General features: G+C 37.4%; 1 protein-coding gene across 11 annotated transcripts in view; it reads right to left on the minus strand.

Moving 5' to 3' along the window:
* The window catches only part of ATXN7L1 (ataxin 7 like 1), a 122,433-nt gene that overhangs the window by 73,290 nt on the left and 27,587 nt on the right, over positions 1-21,556 (minus strand). For 10 of the 11 annotated variants that reach the window (XR_015706208.1, XR_015706204.1, XR_015706207.1 and 7 more), the window contains exon 3: positions 8,055-8,159. The exons of the other annotated variant lie outside the window; for it this stretch is intronic. Coding sequence is in view for 2 of the 10 variants with exons in the window: in XM_087763970.1 (XP_087620096.1) it covers positions 8,055-8,159 (105 nt within the window). In the remaining 8 variants the exon portion in view is untranslated. The remainder of the gene's footprint in view (positions 1-8,054; positions 8,160-21,556) is intronic. 11 annotated transcript variants of the gene reach the window in all.

Raw genomic sequence — 21,556 nt, forward strand, 5'->3', positions numbered from 1 at the left:
GAATAGGACGATGAAGTCTTTTTTTTTTTTTTTTTTTAATATTATTTTCAAAAACATTCCTTCTCTAAGATGGAAGACATCCACCTTATTCAGACCAAGAAAGACACGCTATGGAAAACTTCAAGCCAAATACTCCTATTTTTAATTTTGCCTGATTTTTACAGGTTATGATGGAGAATTTTCACTATACCTTTCCCCTCTCCTCCACTATCACAACCCCCATCCCTCCACCAGTGAAGCAGCTGGAAGAATGATGCACTAAACACAGCCCTGTAAATTATAGTATGTAGGAGATTAAACTTAAGCCTAATGCTACAGTCAACCTTCAACAGCTGAGTTCTATTAATGGATGCTCCTTAAAAGAAATCCTTATTGGTTGCTATTTAAAACTACATCTCTATTAAAATCTTGACTGAAAGAAATTACAAGTGATATGTATCTTCCACCAATGCCATGACAACAACACCCAGTTCAAGTATGTACTGCATTGTTTACCACAATTTATATGAAGTAAAAAAAAAAAAAAATACAAAAGGATTCACTGATCAAATACTATCAATGAATACAGCATGCAAAAGAGATAAGTTAATTTATAATGATAGGAACTAGGTGTTAACTAGAACAATACACTTCCAGTGCACTGAAAAGCCCAGTGTCATGATTACTCTTTCAATCTACTTTCTAGGTCGATTTATTCAAGATCAGCATTGTAAAATTACAGCACAGTCAAGGCATTGTAAAGGCACAACTTAATAGAAAAAACTAGGGAAAAGACAATTTATCCATGTTTTACTTCCAGAAGGTGGCGGGGAGAAGTTACTATGCTTAATAACAACTGCATACATGTTGTAGCATTCTGTTCACTGCTGAACATTTTCTTCTGTTGAATGCTCACTGCTCCCCAATGCACAATCCTTTGAGATTCAACGCTGCCAAAATGTTCCTGCTTTCTCATTCAAAGAATCTTTTGAATGAAGAAATTTTCAATTATTGACACATCAACCTAGGGTGAATTTTTGAAGTGCAGAAGTTATCTATGGGAAGTTGTCATCTTCCTACTTACACTACTCATTGACCTTGTAACTCTCTATATATCATATCTGTTTCTATATCTGAACTTCTCTGTTTTAGGGTCTGTCACGGATGACGAATTAGTAACAACAAAGAAGAAAGCAGTTTAAGCAGTGGGATGATAGTAGAAAATATAAAAAAAGCCAATCCTACCAAATATTGTGCTACCGCTTTCTAAGCAAGCAGGTCAGCAGGTCTGAACACAGCTCCACTTTTAATTCACACACTAGACTAAGAAAAGAAAACACAACAAACTCCTTCCAACTTCAAGCAGATCTCAGCAACCTGCAAGGTGAAGACACATTACATTTGTTGTTGCTCTGAGCATCAGCTGCGCATTTTTCAGTCCCTATCACAGTCCATCCCTTGGATCTGGGTGTTACTCTCTACATTCAGGTTTACTTTGTCTGATACATCTCCAATGCAAGAAGCATGTGCTAGTCTTGTTTTTGCATGGGTTATGGTGTGCCTGGTGGTTAGGACATTTTCCTCTCCTAGGAGGTGGAAGATGAGAGAATAGCTCCTAGGTGGTAAGGCTACTAAATCCAAATCTCTTGCTTCCTGAACAAGTAATTGCAGAGAAGGTAGGATTTTTTTGTTTTTGTTTTTCTTGAATGAACATGGCCTTGTCAATGTATCTTTCATTGAGCTCTCTCCAGGGCACATATGAAAAAAACCAAGCTGTTTGTGGTCCTGGATGAGCACAGTAGCCAATACTGAGGTGACCAACACTCTCACGCATACGAGTGGCTAAGAAGGATTTTTATTTATTGCTTCATTTGAACAAAGTATTAAAATGTCAGTTGATTATCTTTTATGCATCTAAGTGCTTTTCTGAATCTGGCCAGAGTCTATCAGCAGTTAGGATATAGAGCTGGTCTCTCCAAGGAGTAAACAAAGACAGATTTTTGCATTTCTGTACCTATTCAGAGTCTCAAGAATTGCTGAGAGCCTAAAAATATGGCACTCCAAGAATACGTAGGGAAAAAGATGCATTCAAAGGAGTGCTGTTTTAATTTTTCCTTTTCAAGGGTAATATTCACTCTACCTGGACTGTCCATGCGGCGATGTACTATTTAAGTTCTATGGGAATGGCGTAAAAGATGGCTTGTAGCTGCAGTTTCACAGCGACCGCTATTATGCTGGGCTTGGAGAACTTGCAATGACATGGACATGACAGACCACATAACCTGCATGTACCATTGCAGGAACTGCAGCTTAGATTTTCATTGCAGACAGAAGACAGAGGGTTATGCCACTGGCTGTATTTTGGTCTCGAGAACAAGATTTCTGATAGAAAGACTGTAAAGCTAAAGCAAATGTTTTGTATGCCTTCAGCTACTAGGGGTTTCCAATTTAAAGTAATGGAAATGAAAGTTACGGACAAAATCAGTGTATCCTAGGCAATTGCACAAGTAAAAATGTACAAATAAGGTACACACAAAACATTCAATTCCTTCTCCCTCCACCCCCACCAAAAGAAAAAGAAAACTGGGATTCTTGTCAGTCTAGCTGCTACTGTTTCCATATTTAACAAAAAGCAGGAGGGATGAGAGTAATTTTCATTATTTTAATTCTTTTATGCAGTGAAACCTAACCACGTAACAACCAGAAAGTTATTCAATCAATAATGATATCACATAACAAGTTTTGACAAGGCTGTGAAAAAAGAAAATCACAGTAACATAAGGAGAATTACTCAAAATGCCGTTGTCCTTGAAGGGCACAAGAGTGCTCCCCTTGATGAAAGGTCAAATGCAACGGATAAAATATTAACGATTACAAAACCCCAAACAGCCATATTTAATAAAAAACAAGGCATCGAATAATTGAAAATAAATAAATAATCCATCAAATGTGACAGTGATATCCATATCGAAACCCTTATGCAAAGAAAAGATGCCAGCTAGTAACGTTCCAGCTCGTGTTAAGAAAGCAAATCATTCTTATTCGTACTGTAAGCTCAGCCTTCTTGTCTTTAATCGTTGTTCATTACATTATAACACACAGCTATTACAATGTAAAATAGCTAGTCTGAGTAATTCAAAATATATAACCTCTCTTACAAAAATAATTATGATATGGAAGGGAAAATAATTTATTTATATTCTTCAGTGCTCCATTACTTTCTAGCTTGTTTTTCTTTTAAATGATGCTTATACAGCCAAACAGAAGGATAAAAAGGAAATATCCTTTTCCAACTTTCATGAGGACATGAGGATGTCAACCCAAGGATTTATAACTCTGAAGTAATGAAAATCAAGTGTAGTTCTTTCTTTTTTAAGGAATAGGAATTTCTACTTCTTAATTAGAAGCCTGTTAGAAAAACCTTAGAGACAGGCAGGATAGATAGCAATGAGCCTCCAATAACAAAATTAGCAAAAGAAGAGATCATCATGGTCATTTCTCCTTGACGAAGCAAAATTATTCTCCTTTGTACGCTATGACTTCATCAAATGGGGATTTAACTATTCAGTTCATTAAGATACCCTCCACAGTTTTGGAAACTGTTCCAGCGTATGTTTGGAAACTTTATTTGATGGTTATACTGCAGTTATTGTTTAACCAAGCTGCGTTATTTAACTTGTCTAATTCACCTCTTCCCCCCAACTTTACTTTTAACACTTTCCCATCATTAGTTTATTTCCTCATATTAAAAGAAAAAGCCAAGATGTTTTGACAAGCTCTCTACATGTACACTGCTTGTTCTTCACTGTGCCAGAGCTACCTTTTATGAGACGTTTTCCTTTCAATAGGAAAAGAACAAAGTTAACGAGCCTTTTATTGTATGGAACACTAAAAAAAAAAAATAACCGTAACTGTATCTGATGCTCTTTAGTCTAGTAAAGGACAACGCGGTATAAGAATATGGAGATTTACTGTCTGGGGCCACAGGAAAATAGAAACGCCTCCTGGGAAACGGTACGGGTCCCATCCTAACAAGTAACAGACAGACTGTCACAGAATCGGAGTTAACAGCAGTCATATGGACAGAGCTCAGCATAGGCTGCCACCCTAAAAATCTCCTAGAAAGCATATATTGGAGAAAAAAAGCCAAACAAACAGCAAGAACATTATGGGACTTCCGGGATACTAAACCACTACATTTTTGGTGTCCCAAGAAGTGCTCTATATTTTCACTGAGGTTGGCATTTGAGAACAAAGTCTCAAAACTACAATTCCCCATATGCCAAGTACACTTAGAAATGCTACAAGCTGTATAACTAGACTGACTTCTCATTTCAAACTACTTTATGGAGAAATAAATACAACTACACGTTCACACATTAAAAAAAAAATCTAAGATATTGTACCACTGCAACAAGTTACTCAAAAGAACTGGCATCAGAAGCAAACAACACTATTTCAACCCTATTGTTGATGACATTATGATATACTATAAGTGTACAATAATGCTGAATGACCTCAAGAAATTATTTGATTTATATAGTTCATGCAGCAGCCTATAACAGCAAGTCTTTTTCAGCTGGGCTTGCGCCACATGTACATGAATGATTTAATCCTTACAAATAGATATAAATGTTTATGCCAGATACAAGGACGTGAAACCGCTCTTAAAAATAATTCAGTATTTCTTTGACTTAGAGGCTAGAACAGATCAACTACTTTGCAACAGTGAGCTTTACGCTGTTTTTATTACAGAGACTCTGAAGTCCAGCGAGCCAGTCCTCTAATTAGCCCGATCTCTTCTTTTACCTTCCTGATTTCTACTGGTCTAAGGTTGTATGATGCATCGCCTCCCATTAAAACAGCCTGAATCACAGCCAGATTTTTCTCTTTTTCTCCTTGACATTCCAGGAATCAAACCCTTATAAGTTAAATAACAACATCTGCCTCTATAATCTTCACAACTTCCCAGTGCCATCAAGGCTGGCTGCCACATGTCTGAAATTAGAGACAAATGAAACAGTGGGTCTTACGCTCTGGAGAAAGGCAAATGCCAGCAAGGGCTCAAGAGAATTGTTACACAAACGCTTGCTAAACTAAGCATTCCAGTGCTGTTCCAAAGCCAAGACCTTCAAGTTACAATGCAGGGAGCCTAGAAACATAAAGCACGTGTCTGGCACGGACCTAAATCCTTACTGAGAGAATACGGACTGGATCTTACCAGGGATATTAGCAACAAACCACACTTTGTGGGAGATTCTGGGATAGATCTCTACAAGTCAGTAGCAATAAAGACTCCCCATGACGCAGCCTTCAAGAGCCAAAAAAACAGTAGTGGCTTTTAATGCTTTTACATTCCATTGTCTTTGTTACAACTTTAAACCTGCAATTCAAGACATGTAAAATAATGCATTTTATGGTAAATATGACAGTCTAAAATACCTCAAAGTCTACTGACAGGTGTGTCAGCATCACTGAATTTACAGGTATACTGCTGCATGGCCTAACTAATTAAACAAAAGCTGATCTACCAAATTGATTGTGTCCAACAGGTGATAAAACTCTAAATAAAACTGAAAGTTAAATATTCCTGCTTCATGGAGGAACCCAGTGCAGCCAGAACCAATGTCTCAAATGAAGCCTTCTTCAGACCTTTCTCAATGGACTACTGATATCATAACATGTTCAGTGAGAGATTTTTCAGCCACAAGCAGCTCATGGTTGATCTGTTTTCTAATGCAAGATTTTTATCATTTTCTTATCAGACAATGCAACTACAGATCAATTAATAAGATCTATGTGTAGGCTCTTCTTTAGATCTTACTCATTTCTTATCAAAACAACTATACGTTAGTAGATGTATGTCACTCGTACAACATGTAGTACTTTTAATAGATTAATTTTTTGAAAATAAATTATTAGTTATTTTACAATAATGCCCAAGACATTCAAGAAGCCTCTCTTCTAAAACTTCTTTTATATGGTTTTAGTACATCATCTTTTCTGTTTCTTCTTTAAAACAAAATATTTTATCTATACGTTTAAAGCTCTTCCACAGGCCTTTCAGCAATATTCCAGTTCACCTTTCCTGAAACGAATCTCACTAGATTAAGTACAATCTTCAAGAGGTAACACCTTTGGGCAATTATTTTCAGTATTCTCCATTTCTTTTAATGCAGTCTACTTTTTTTTTTTTTAAAGTCTTTATTAACCTTAGGCTCTTAAATCAAGCAATTCAGAATTTAACGCTTAATTGCTCAGTGTAACAGGATTGCTGTGAGGAAGATGGAGTAAAAGGAATTGTATAAACAATGGAGTAATGAAGAAAAGAGAAAAAGAAAAAAGGACAGTGACTCACAGGATCTTTGCAGTTTACAGGCAACACACTAACACCGACGGTAACTCTACTTCCAAAGAGCTCAAAAAGTTCCTCCTAACATGGAATAGTTTACTGTCATCTAGAAGAAACATCATTCTATATGCCTCCTACATGAAAACAGGAGCAACTTTCATACTGCTCCCCAAACCATAAGCTTATGTCCAGGAAACAGCACAACTATGGAAGGCTACAGCAAGGTGTTATATAGGTTCTCCTATTCTGTAGTGGATCTTTTATTAATGCACCAGTTCAATGTTTATAGTACCCACTGTACCTATGACCATATGCAGAGAAGCTTTTCTGTTACTGAAAGAACCATAAGATACCTGAAGCTGGGCAGGGAGAATCCACAGATGACTAAGGGCAAGAAACAAATTTTGAAAAAAAAAAAAAATAATAACAAAAAATTAGTAAATCCTTCTCCCGCTATACTAATACTTTCAGATCTTTTCTTATTCACTGGATATAAATGCTATATTCCACTATTACCATTTTTTCACAGTTATTTCAATCTGGGCCAAAGGTAGTGATAAGTTGTACAACTGCCTTTCAACATGAATGCAGTTGCTCCTGGTTGGTTGTTAGAAGTCCATCCATAAGAACCCAAGGTAATATTTTGGTAGTTTCTCTTTAAAAGTAAAAAAACTTTTATGTTTTCTGTTCATCTCACTTACATTTTCCCCTTACTGAGTGGCTTTGCTGTCAAGAAGACTGAAAGGGGCACAGGATTTGTGAAGTTTATCTGCTGTATGCAGGCAAGGAAAATCTTGCTACATCTTTTCTTTTTTTTTTTAATGTATTTAACTGATTTTATCCTCAGTACTAGTTACCTTTCATTATTATGCAATCACCTTCAAATTAATTTGATTAAACTGAATTTGATCAAACCTCATGCAAAGCTAGCCGTTCCAGTCACATTTTGCAATCCTTTAAAAAAAAAAAAAACAAACAACAAAATACCACAGAAACAAACCACTGGACAAATAACAAATAAACCACTGGATAAGTAATAAGTAAACCAGACCTTGGGATGAAGTTTTTCAGAGAATATTTGAAAGTAGTTTGGTAATCAATAGCAAAAATTTCTAACTAAAGTAGTTCTGCTTACAAACAATCAACATAAAAATTGTCATCTTGCTGTTGTCATACTAAATGAGAAATAAATATCTGCACATTTCTGCAGTTTCTCAAGTAAACATTTTTCAAGACAATGTTAACAAACGTGACTCGACATGCCAATTACGTAAAAAATTAAACCCTATGATAAATATAAAAATAAGCCCTATATACACCTATGCATAAATCCCATCAGAAAACAATCCATAACATCCAACTTCTAGCTAACGTAGACCAGTATCACAGCTCTCACTTTGCAGCCTTGATAAAAGACAATCCAATGTTAGGTTGTAATACTTTTAGCCTAGCTAGTATCTAACTAACAGGATTTATTTGTTGTAATAGGTTAATTTAGTATAACAAGTTCAACTTGAAAAGCCCAGCTTCTAGAACAACTAATTTAACTTCCTCTACAGACATATGCTTATTTGAAGGCATCACTAGTATTTTCTGTGGAAAGAACACAAGATAACCAGAAAAGTATATCTGCAATGCCTCTGTCATGATCGTATGCAATGATTCTTATGAGAACCATACGCCAGTTTGGCACTGTAATTCAGGAAAGAAAACATTCACTTACCGCAATGTGACTGGAAAACCTGTGGCTTGACTACCTGATTGCAGATATTGCACACTACAAGATAGAAATCATCATGAGCTGGATAATGGCCAAATAAGTGCATATCTGTGGGAAAGTTAAAAATATATACAAGAATTAGAAATTATGCTTTAAATATATATTAAGAAAAAAAAATTGAAAATACTGCAGGGCCACTACTGTTATATTAATTTATACAAAGCAAATTTATACACTGCTCCATAAGAGCTTCTTACTATGTTAAAGAGATTTTTTTTTTACTCTTCTGGGTTTCAAGGTCCTATACTAATACTGCAGTCTCATCCCTCAGTCTGAGTCAGAACACAGGCAGCAACACCTTTGCCTTAACACTCACTGCCAAGAAGTGGAATAAGCATTTCTGTACGGGTCAACTGTTGAAACAGTAAAAGAACACACCTTTTAAAATCTCTGCCTAAAGATCCTTTTAGAAAACATGGCACACGGGTTATGCTCCATGTTACAATATTCCATGCTTGACTACAGATCGCTAGAGAAAGTCTCCTGCTTAAAAGCTAGTTATAGTAACCAAGGTCAAGGATCCTATAGCTTAAAATACAGTCAGGAGTGTCATCCCTGTTTTGAACCAGAAGTCATGACATGAAATTTCTGATTCTGTGCAAACGTCCCTCCTAGTTCAAACGCCCTGCTGTTTGTTTCCCCAGCAAAAACTCTGGGAAGAGACAGAGATGGTTAATGAGGTATTTCTCAGTGATGGCATGAGGAATTTCATGAAATCGAAAGATGGGTACAGTCATAAGATGACAGGCACTTGTCCCTCTCAGCTGAAACACATAATGCAATACATGCATTCTTAAGCCATTACAAACACAGAGTAAAATGGGCTTAAATTACTACTGAAGGCCTCAGAGCTCTAACATTACAAATGAGGTAACTTGTTTCACTCTGCATTGCTATAACTTAAGAACAAGCACACGCTCATCCACCGCAGCTCAGCTTAGAGGGCAGAAACACTTTTATGCACTTTGGTGTGATCATGTCACCGCGCCCAGTGTTGTTAACGAAGGTGTTGCTGCATTAGTAACCCCGTGCTGAGTATCGGCCACAGTGATCGCGCTACCTCTCAGAACAGGGCAGTGACATCTTTATTTAAAGATGTCATAAAATGGCATTCCAGTGTTATTCAGCAGCATCCGAAATCTATTACAGAACTTGCAAATGCGGCTTCTGACTCAGACTGAAATACCAACCTGATGTCTTTTAAACAGGAGGAAAAACGAGAAGACCCTCAGTGAAGACAAACACGCCAACAGCAGCCGTGATAGCTAAACATCAACGACTAAACCCTGCTTCTCCAATAAGTTGTATTTTTCTTTAAAAATAGTGAATTCTTTCAAAAAGTGACTGAAGCAGGTGCCTTATTTCATTAGTGATTAACTGAAGCAAACATTTTGGACCTAGAACTATTTTTATAAGTAGTTCTGCCCTGGCCTGTACCCCTGCATAAAGTAACATCACTGCTTACGATGTCAGTACTCAGCATGATGAAGCGCCAAGTGTCTTCAGTCCCCGAAAACCCCAGAGGAACGGGGCAACCCTCTCACAGTAATTCAGACAGTATCACAAGTAGATCCAAACAGGCTCGTTCAAGCATCCTTGGGCACAAACCAGCACCACCGACCCGCAGGTATTGCATAGTCTGATACGATGTGAATCGTTCCTTTACTCCCTGAAAACCAAAAGCCTCTCTCTATGTTACTGCTCATACCAGGCTATGAAATCCAGTTGAAAGATTAACCAACCATGACCCCTTTGCAGTGCTAGTCCTGGACTAACCGAGCCTTTAAATGCGTTACAGCCAGATGAATGCAATCAACACATTCAACTTAAATTTAAAAGAACAGCAGCGGTGAGGTATAAACGCCTTTGGTAATTTCTTGGTGTAGTTAGTGTTAGTACTGATGAAGCCAAAACTGCACAGTCAGATTAAATCAAATCCTCCCTACAAGTAAAACAAACAAACAAAACCCTAAGCAGGCACTATGTCTAGCCTGTTTATTTTATTTCTTGTTTTAATGTGACAAGTCAGTGATCTTAAAACAATCACTTTAGATTGGCAATTCTTAGCCAAGGATATTTTTGATCAGAACCTACAGATTTCCACTAACAGCATTGTAAACGCCACAGAAAGGAGTATTTCTCCCAGGTATAATTTGACACAAAGTCTCAGCTCAAAAACATGCATTTAATTACAGTTATGAAATATTTCAAAAACGGTTAAAACATCTGAACAACTTAAAACATTTTTTTCTGTTGTTTGAATGGTGCGGTGACAGTCTTGTTATGAAAGCATACAGACTTTGCCCTTTACGAACACAAAAGTTATGACTTTTTTCCATTTTAAATTTCTTAAGTCCATTTAACCTTCACAGCTCTTTTAGCCTTAGAAAGCTTTAAGCTCTTTAAAATATGCCCAGCTCTGTGGTGTATGAAGTCTGGCTGGGTCCGAGTCTGAGTTTTTATGAACTCTGGCTTCAGGAAGTAACTTATAAAAACACATAAGGTATGAGTACTAGAGAAATCTATCCAAGGACATAGATGGAATAAGAAATCAGGTTAGTTCACAGGATCACAAAATCATCTATGTTTTCACCAGACACTGTTAAGGAGACAGAGCAGTGAAGGCAACGTTCTGGTACCTGCGAGCTCACTGCACAGCCCTGGCAAACAGCACTGCACCTAACGGGTAAATGGCACCATTTGAGTTTTTATGATACTGAGGTGGCAGAAGTTGAGATGCAAAGAAACTGCACAGACGTGTAGGAGAACGCACCAGAATGCTGCTGTGAGAAACACAGCATCAAAACAATGCACAGATGCAGAGTAAATGAAATCCTGAAGCAGTGCTTTGGAAGTTTTTTTATTTTGCAGATGCCTAGAAATAGCCCAGTGGAGGTGCAAGCGTCTATTGTAAATGTGAGTCTTCTGATATGAATTGAAGTTATTAGCTACCTGTCAGAAGTCCACTAAAATTAATCCAAGAATCTCAGGGACAAAAGACCACAGGTTGGAAATCAGAAAGAGGAATCGCACTACACAAATAATTTGTTATTATTGAATCGAAGTAGCTAAAAAAAAAATTAAACTAAACACTACCTATCAGATTGAATTCCTTAAAAACCTCACTATGCAGGAGTTTGTAAGAGAGGAAAATTCATCAAGTTCAAACAGGTTCAACTAACTCTATTAGTTCATCGATAACAAGACTGGCACAAATCAGTTTTCGTGATTAAACTCATGATTGATAAGCACACACAAAGTATATATAAATTACTTTTTAATTAAAACTGTACGAAGCATTAATATTGTCTCACCAGAAATTCCAACTGGGGACACACTTTACTAGGTGTAATATTACAAATGCAATCCAGATCAGAGAATTTACAGTGAAGAAAGCAAGGAAACTTTGAAATGAAGAAGAAAGCAGAAAATATAAACAATGTATATCTTTTCATACATGCTTTCTTGTTTTAAATCAGAATAGTTCAATGCTATCATGTCCTACTCAAAGCAACCAGGACTGAAAGGTTTTTCTGAACACTGGTATCATCCTTAGATCAGATTACAGCCATCTGACAATCTAGACCTTGTATGTGCAGCAAAAAAGACAACGGCCTCTCCTAACAAAAATTTATCTTCCAAAGGCAACAATTACACCTCCCTGCCTGCTTGGTCGGAAGCAATAGTGATAAGCTTTTCAGGAAAAGTTAGTTTTGGAGAAGAAAATGTCTCTCTCCAAAGTTACTTCAGGAAAGACTTCTTCATGCAAAAAGGTAAGACCACTGAAGAAGACAGCAGATAATCTGTGAATAAGGTGAGTGACTATCAAATAGTACTGAAATAATTATCAAAGTACAAAAAACCCAGGGAGGGACAGAAGAGCGACTGCGAAGAGTCTTCATTTCCTACAAAAACTTGGGTCCCCCCTACAAGGGAAACAACGTGACCAAGGTCTGCATTACTCACCCCAGACCGCCACGGCAATCTCTACCAGAGCCTGTGATCTGCTGGTTCCCTGTGTGCAAATACAGATAACTACAAGTCTGAGACAGAAAGAGGTGCCCAGCCCTTCTGGTAAGTAAAAGCAGTCCACGTACCCCATCACAGTTACCTCATTTTACTGGAAGATGCTTTCAGTAGATTCAAAGTAGACTCTTGATGGTAAGAAAGAACAGATAACTTACTTTTCCAGTACGCACACGCTTTGCGGAAGTGTTATCTATACACACCCCACTCCTTGCAGTACTGAATCGTTGTCCCCTCAAAATGAAATCTTTTGACCAGCCATGACTCTTCATACTGTACACCGACAAAAACCTTGCTTGAAAATGAGCTATTCGACTAACAGGATGCAACAATGTCCCATATCATGTGAAAAATATGCAAGATAGGTGGAAATCAGAGACAGTGAATGCTGACTGTAGGAAATATGACTTTCCTAGATTACAATCTTAAACCAAATATTACTTTGTGTATACTTTGCTATGGTGCTTGGAAAAATTAAATATAACTTCTGCTTATAGTTTTTATATTACTAACATTTGCAAATAAAAAGACAGCTGTAGCCGTATGACATAGTTATGTAAGACATCAGCTTGGTAAAATGTGCATTAAAAATGCAAGCACCACCGAAACAAAAGAAAATGTTCCTTCTGCAAATTGTGGCACAAACACAAAAATGCAGGTGTCAGATATGACTTTTTATCTTCTCCAATGACACAAACAAAGGAATTATTTTTAGTAACAATCAAAGCCAGATGACTTATATGAAGTTCCTTCTCTATTATTATATAATTCAATCATTTACATCCAACTGTATAATAAAACACAAGCTAGAAATAATCTAAAACATTCTCCCACTGCAGAATTAAGGTTGTCGAACAGTAAGACCTCACAATATTGCGTGGGAAATTAAATTTTTAATGACGATCTTTTGCTATAAATTATACACACTTTAAACATTCTCTTATATATCAGTTGCTCCACTAAATATACATACAAAGTCGGCTTTGAAAAAATATTAGTGATGTTTATGTGTAAAGAGAGAGAAGGGGAAGGAGGAGGGGGGAGAGAAAGACTATTCAAGACACACTGGTTTAAAGCTAACAAAGAAAAGCTAAAAAAAAAGGCAATGGAAAAAATGGCAATGGACAAAACCAAATCCATGTGGTTTCTCCCGCTCCTGGAGATACAGATTTTTAAACTCTGTGTCTAGAAATGTGCTCAACTTTTCCCTCTTGTTCCACAGAAGTGACAAATCCCTCCATCATTAAAAAATAATGTACAAAATCTTTCAGTGCATTAGATTACTTTTACATTTGAGATTACCTAAAAAACCAAGTAATTCGAACAGTGACTTGAAACTGAAAGAATATAAAGACATCTTCAGGGTATTACTCAGACAGCACTTAAACATGCTTGCATAGACAGGATAGTCTTGTCTTAGAAATAAATGTCACACTCTTTCCATTTAACATCAGCTTTATTCTCGCCCAGGTATGGTTTTCCTTTTTTATGCAAAAACCAGTAAGTTGCTTCAGTAATCAGTTAGCCAGTATAAACTGCATTTTACCTCTGAAAATGCCAGTCACAGTTGCGATTAATCACAGAATAATTTAAGCTGAAAGAGATCGTTGGATGTCATTTACTCCAAGCCCCTGCTCAAATCATGGCTAACTTCAGTGTCAGTACCACAAAGTAATGCTCAACCTCATTTCTTTCCCAATGGAAAAATGCAGGTCATGGCTGAAGTAACCATGAAATTGAGGAAAAAGTAAAATTAAAATATACCGGACAGAACTAACATAGGGCCAAACACAATTGTCATAAATCCTGACTGATGTCCTTTGGGTGTTAATACAAGGAACGGAAGATTCTGCATGCTAAAAAAACCAAGCGATTAATGAGAAGAAAACAGAAATACTGGACTTTTCAACAACAGCAATAATAATGAAACACAACAGTGATGAAGAAAAAAAAAATGCAGGGAAAAAACAGCAAATAGACTTAACGAGAGTCAGCGTGGTACAGAGTCAAAGTGATGACACCTTTAAACCAGACCAGTAACTTTGAATGGTATGCTGCCTCCCAGGTTAGAGTAATCATGAGGATGCTGGCAATCCTAAAGAATGTTGGGAATTTTTCATTAATTATAGTTTATACAGGAAATACTACCCCCAATGACTTGGAAAGATTTTGTACTACACTGCCATACCTAGGCATTTTGAAACTGTATTGAAGATGGAAGTGGTGCCTTCCATTCCCAAAGACCCATAACAAAAGAAAAACTGAAAGTTCATAATTGGGAATTAGTGATCTAAACAAATATTGTGGATTAACGTTATCTGCACACCTTTCGTAACAACAATCTGTTTGGAAGGGATTATAAAGTAAGCTACACATCACTGGCGTTACTATTTTGCATAAGACACTATACACAAAAAAAAGAAACAAACATGGGAAAATGTGACAAAGCTTTTTTTCCCCACAATTCTGAAGACTTTTATGAAATTTATGTAGGCTATTTGCCATCCCAGTCTAAAATAATTTGGCAACGCAGGACCAGAATTGCCTGGGCTACCAGATTAACGCATCACAAGAATGCTGGAAGAGAAAACCCCAAACTCACAGGTCTAGAAAGTATGCTGCATACCTATGACACCAAGAAATCTCAGCTTTTCACATCTTAAGATATCTAGAGGATAAGACAGTAGCAAATTTAACTTTTACCTCCTTGAAAAACCTACTTCTTAAAACTTGCTTATATGGAGACACATGGCCCCTTACCTCCTGGAGCAGGCAGAGGACAGTTCATCTGCTTATGGAGTCATTATTTCACTCTCCGTACACAACTCAGATAAAGTACAGCCTTCAACATGGAATAACTAGTAAAGTGCTCAGCTACTCTTTTGTGTTTGCAAAGGCATTTAATTTCTTCTGTAACAATCTTCTTTCTGTAACACTGTATGACACTCAAAATAAACATTGTTTTGCAATTTTCTGTTTCAATAGTAAGTCAGGCTGCAGTTCCACAAGAATTTAAACTCATCAAAGTTAGGCACTGGTATGGCCCTTTTTGACTCCAAGCTTCATATTCCTGCCCCTCCCTTGTGCCTGTACCATCAATTAACTGATTACACAAGGAGTCAAATTCAAGACAACTCTGAACCAGGAGCAAAGTAACAAGAGGAAGGCCAAAACAAAACAGGAAAAGGTTTTCTGACAGTTTAATTCCCTGAGCTGCCGCACTGCAGAACCTGATGAATGCTACCGCTAGTGTAAGGGAGGGGAAGGAAATGCAGAGCCCAGAACCGGAGAGGAGGACCAACAGGACCCAGACCATTTAAAACTGCTGTGGAGCAGAAGTACCTCTCTAGCTCGTGCTGAAATCTGTCACAAGGGTATCTGTGCAATATTAAAGGAAGACACTTGGCTCCAAAAGAAGCTTTGTGAAAATAAAGCTACTTGTCTCTCAGTTAAAGATAGCAGTAAATAAAGTTATTAATTTGTACTGTATATTCAGAAGCATATAATCTCCTTTTACATAATTCTTTATGTTTCTAACACATCAAATTACTGAACTAATCTTTAAAACCAGGTTCCACTTCACCATTTAACTTTTCAGTTATTTTGTGCAATGTAACCAGACAGGTTAACTTTTACCTTTTCAGTTCCTGAACGCACTGGCTTTCCTGCCTGCTCTTCAGTTAAAGAGCCTCCTCATTTCTGATGTGAAGGGTGTAGGTAATACTACAAAGAAGCCAGCACACATTAAGAGAGGGTCATACACCACTGAGGTCTGCTGTTTGGATGGTTATGAGAATTTTGCTTAATGTTTTAAATTTTTATCAAAGTTTAAACTACAGGGCAAACTCAAACATTAAAGCTGCTAAAATATATTAATAAAGTTTAGTGAATATTTGCATTTGGCCGCTGCAGCCCAGGGCTGGAGTGACAGGGGATGGTCCTGGAAAGGACCAGCTAGAGCAAAGACAGACCCGTTCACTGCCTTGGCCACCCTCCGCACGGGCCCTTCTCTTGCAAGTCCACATGGAAGAATTTGGGGAGTGAACAGGGCTGAAAGGCAAGGCCAGAAGACAGTTTAGCAGGGTGACAGGCAATAAAACCCATGCTTGTAATTGAAATGGACATCATTCAATTACACAATATTTAGTTTTAACTAGATAAGCGTAATCATAACATATGAACATGAGGCAATTGTAACAACTCTGGTAACATCAAACGACTGCCTACAAAATTGTAACTGTTCTTACATTTCTCTTTAATGATTAGATTACACTTTAGGGAAATTATCTCAGGGAGCATCTTCCTCAGGAACCTCGATTTTAAGCTGCCTCCTGTTTTACATATAACAACATATTCCAGGAACTAGAGCAACTGCTTACAAGGTTTACTGTTATAAAATTGCATAAAGTCAATACCCGGAAGAAAATCCTGTTATGCGGTAAAATAGATACCAGTTAAGCATATTAAGGTCCAAAGACAGAAACAAAAGAAAAAAAAACAAACCTTCCACGTACCAGTTAAATAACTTGCCTCAAAAAATCAAGGTGAGCAAAATACAAGGAAGAAATAGGCTTTCACATGTTTAAAAGCAAGCTAAAAGAGTCACGTAAATGTAGACAGTATCTTCAATTAGACCAACAGGCAAACAGTTAGATCTGGCTTTTGAGCTTTAAGGAGATGTGTGCCCCCAAAAGTCTCTATTTTTTCCTACCAGCTACAGTTAGTCTAATTAAAGGTATCACCTCCAGCTACAAATTTCATCTTGCTTATGTCTGGAAATCTTCAGAACAGCAATAGTATTATTAAATGACAGCAAAAATTAAATTACTGAGGCAAGGAAACATTAAAAGATACATTATTTATAAAGATCCAGACTATGCACTCCATATCCAGGAGCAGAGGTGACATCCCATTTGTAGAACATATAGCATAGCTGTCCCCAGACTCCTGAGTATGGAGACCATGGCAAAGAAGTCCTGATCAGGAGACTTTCTTGCCCTGCAGAAACAGTGGGTTTCTCTTAGATGCTCACATATATCGCTATCAAAAACCTTGGAGAGTGAGCGTGGCTGCACAAAGGTATGCATACAAAGGATAGAGAATGTGCAGGAGGATCATCAGTCTCTGCATTGGACTTCTCATTTCTCAACTTCCCACAGGCAGGCATAAAGGGAGGAATAGCAGGAAATCATCTTCATTTCCCTCATAATTCAAAGTGAAGGTCAGGCACCTTGACTAGAGAGTGTTCATGAACCACTATATAGCAACAGAACAATTCTTTCTTCCTTGAACATGTATCAAGAGAAGTCTCACTGCAAATGAGACTTGTCAGCACAAGTAGCATCCTTCATGGATGATGGGACTAAATTCCAGCTCAGATTGATGTATGGTTCTCATGAATTAGATGTTTGACCTTTAGCAACAGTTAGAGGGTTGCACCACATACATACTTGCTCAGAGACTTCTACAGCAGGTGGACTCTGCCAACTTCTCTGCTGGGAGAGCACACCTTGACACAAGAAGAAATGTCAGGTCTGTGAGCAAGGAAACAACATGAACATACTGGTCCTGCAGAAGTAGCAAGGTGAAGATCTGGAGATATCAAATGCTGTTTGAAACGTACGGGGTCTTTTTAATTTTTTTCCTCAGTATTTCTTATATTTCTAAGCTACAGAAGTACTCAGGCTATGCAGAGGGTACCTGGGACCCCTTCTCAGCTTTCACCTTTGGCATTACAACAGCTGATGACTGCCACAGGGCAATAGCTTGGTATTGCTGTCCTTCATTAGTGGAGTGAACAACCCTTGTGGGAGCTCGAGACATTAATGGGTTTCAGAAAAGCTTATTGGACTTCTGCAAGTCATTAGAGTCTTGAAAATCCAAATATATTAGTCTGTCTAGAGCCAAAGGTGAAAACACAGTAGCGGTGACAATTAGGGAATCTTCTGCTGGAAAGATGGGCCACTCAAATACTCCTACCATAGATTTAACTTTTTGATAGTCTGCCACCAAGAGTTTGGCTAAGAATGCTAATGGAGAAGGAGACTTCTTCCCTTTTATCTGTGATGAAGACCGTCTTCCTTACACCTCTACAGCTGCACTGGTATCCATCCAAACATAGGTGATTTCCAAGACTGCCAAGACTGGCACCAATCTAGCCAACATGGCAAACGATGCTTGAGGAAGTGGAAAAAAGGCTTTTCAGGTCCTTCAAAGCAAAACCTGCAGAATTGAAGGATACAGCTCTGCTTGACAGATGGGAAAACATACCTACTTTATGGTAATAGAGAACTATTCTTTCAGAAAGTTGTCTATATACAAAGTATCGTGGTTTACTACAGAGATTGTGTTAATGCAGGTTATATACTGGTACCAGAGGATCTGGATCTGCCTAAACCTTGCTCTCAGAAGGCAGATTTATTTGGAAGGCACTGCTAACACCTGCATCCTACATAGAAGTCTGCTGCTTCTCTTCACATCTGGGTGGCTACAAAGCTTCCTTGTCCCTTTCGTTACAAGACTGATCTCTTCTTTCTTTCTGAGCTTCTTGGTCAGCACTTGGTTTGATCCCACTTGGTGCTAGACTTGTATGAGCAGCAAAGCTAAGTCCAGAGGATGGTGATCAGATCACAACAGTTGAAACAAAAGATAAAGAAAGAAGGCTGAGAATGGGCATGTTTAACTTCAGCTTAGTAGTAACATAAGATATTCACCAAGTGCAATCTTGCTGTAATGACATGGAAGTGGGGGAGAGCTGCAACTGTTATCACCCTCTCCTGACTTTGTATTCAGAAGATGTTAGCTTTCCAAGCCTGCTGGAAGAACCTGACACAGTTAAAAATACTTGGTCTCACATATGAGAGGCATGCACTACTGCAGTAGGACCAGCAGCAACATCTACTCCAAGAACCTGTTCCATGTACATAAGGCATTTCCTCCTTACAGGACACCAATTAAGACTTTTTAAAAGAAATAAAAATGCAAGAATTTTCATTCTGGAGAAATGCAGGTCTTTCTCTACTCCAAAGCAAATCTTGCAATTATCTTTTAATGTTCAAATTCAGTTGACAATTGCTAGCTGACTACCTCAGAGAACAAAATGAGCGCTTGTGAGGTTATTAGAATAGCTGAGGAACTGCCAGAGTGACCAGGGAACTTTACCTAGTTCTTAGTTCACCATAAATATCACTTCTGATTGTGGCTGGCTGAAGAGGCGGGAAGACAGCATAAACTATTGTCAATTTGTCTTCTGTATCACAGCACAATAATCCTAAGGGTTCACTATAATCAATAAGTATTTACTAATGATGTAGGTATGCTATTACTTGATTTCAAACCAGTAGGGTTTCTACATGGACTTAGTGAAGAGACTTGAAGCTTTCTGTTGTGCAAATCAAAATGAATAATTGAAATCAAAATAAATTAATAATCCACCTGTAAACTACACAACAGTACACCTGTACTACAGATGATCTTTATAGTGGGTCAAGATGAGTACTTAAGTGTTTCTTCCTTATTTTTCTCCATTTGCTAAAACCGTAGCTTCAATGATCTTATAGTAAGTGACCAAATATTAAGTGATTTGAAAAATAAAGTTTGAAAGGAAATAACTTCTCTGATCTTTATTGACTTTTTTTTTTTTAGGGAAATGTTGAATAGAGCCATATTAGGGACTACTGAATGTGGAGCAAAAAACCAGAAATCTCTTAATACAATTAATTTGTAATACTTTATTTTAGTATGTCCATCATTTGGAGTGCTAGTAAATGAAATACTACAAGGACTGCAGGTTTTCTTCTTTCATTTTCTTGTCAATGCACATTAACAAAAATGTTATCTATGCAGTCAAACAGTCCTCAGGAGAAAAATCCCACGACTGAAAAAACCCTTCACTCCTATTTCTTCTGTGCAGGCTGCCATGAAACAGACTTTAATCCTCCAACTGGTGTTTTCTTCATAAACACTCAGCAAGACACAACTGGCACTCACACGCTAGCCTGTGAAGCTGTATTATCTTCTGCAGAAGAGCAACTCTGGTTTAAGGCAGTACAACTGGACTGAAGGAGAACAGGCTTAATTCCTGGCTCCCAAACAACATTCCTGCATGACCCTGATTAGATTTTTCTGTGCCTCAGTATCCCATCTCTAAAATCAGGATACTATGCTCTTTGTCTGCCCTGCCTGTTTAGATTGCAGCCTTTCAGTATTCTCTTACTATTTGTCCATACACTGTGGCCACAATGGGGCCCTTCATTTTGGCTGGGACCTCACTATGACTATAGAACGAGCAATGAATAAGATAATTTTCAGTATGTTTTAGCAGCAGTGTGTGACAACTGGGATGCTATCGCAAAGACTTATTAAAGAAGTCTTAATAAGGTTTAAAGGAGCATTTTCATATCCAAGTGGCATATATAATAGCAGCAAATATTCTTTGTCGACATTATCAAATAAAAATTTTGTTATGCATTCTTTATAGAAATCCTGCTTTTTTGAGTAAGAACATAAGTTATTAAGGGTTAAAAAGTCCTATAAAAATGAAATTTTCACAGCTTTCTAGCCCAGCTCTTTTAAAACAAGATTATTATTGTTATTATAATAAAAGTTTAATAATAAAGATAGCATCATCAGGAAAATATTTCTCAGACAATGACTAATGAGTATACTCTGATTTTTCTAGCAGGGAAACTGATGAGTAAATGAGAAAAAAAAAAAAACATTGAGAAAAATAAAATCCCTAACCTCACCTATGTAATTTTACAAAATGCTAAGTATCTCAGTGCTTGTCCATGTACAGGAAGAGTGGACCCATATGCTGTTCCCATTTCATCAAGTGTTGTTATGGGTGCCTTCACAGCTGTCGGAGTATCCATTACTGCTGAGGAAAGTTAGTATTTCTTTACACTCCACAACTCAGCCATCAGAAAACTCAGAGTAAACTCAAATCTAGTTCTTCCTCTTCCAAAGCGTTCTGTACAGTTTTACAATCTTTTTTTAAATCTTTACATATTTCTTTACGACAAATAAGGAAAATACCTGTTGTTTCAGTACACCTAAGAAAAAGATGCTATGTCCAGTAAAAGTGCAAGTTTGGCATATATCATCTTTCATTATTAGATTGTTACTTTAAAGCAAATTGCTAACAATTAGTACTGTCCATTAAATATTTGGTGACCGCTGTATACCTTAATTTGTTAAGAATAAGTTTGCCGACAGACACAATCACAGCTAGATCCAGGACATCACTGATACACTATAACAGAAATGGAGCTAATCTTCAGCAAATCACATCATAAGGTACTATGAGGGAATTTGCTGTTTACCTGCTCTATAGCCAATTTCAGTTTCTGGATCTGTCAGCTCTTCAAAAGCATAGCTAAAAAAATGTCAAACATAACTATCTAAATACTTTGCATCTC

The sequence above is a fragment of the Nipponia nippon genome, unplaced genomic scaffold (assembly GCF_047370975.1).
Source record: "Nipponia nippon isolate SJK-2023a ecotype South Korea unplaced genomic scaffold, ASM4737097v1 scaffold_3, whole genome shotgun sequence".
Lineage (NCBI taxonomy): Eukaryota > Metazoa > Chordata > Aves > Pelecaniformes > Threskiornithidae > Nipponia > Nipponia nippon.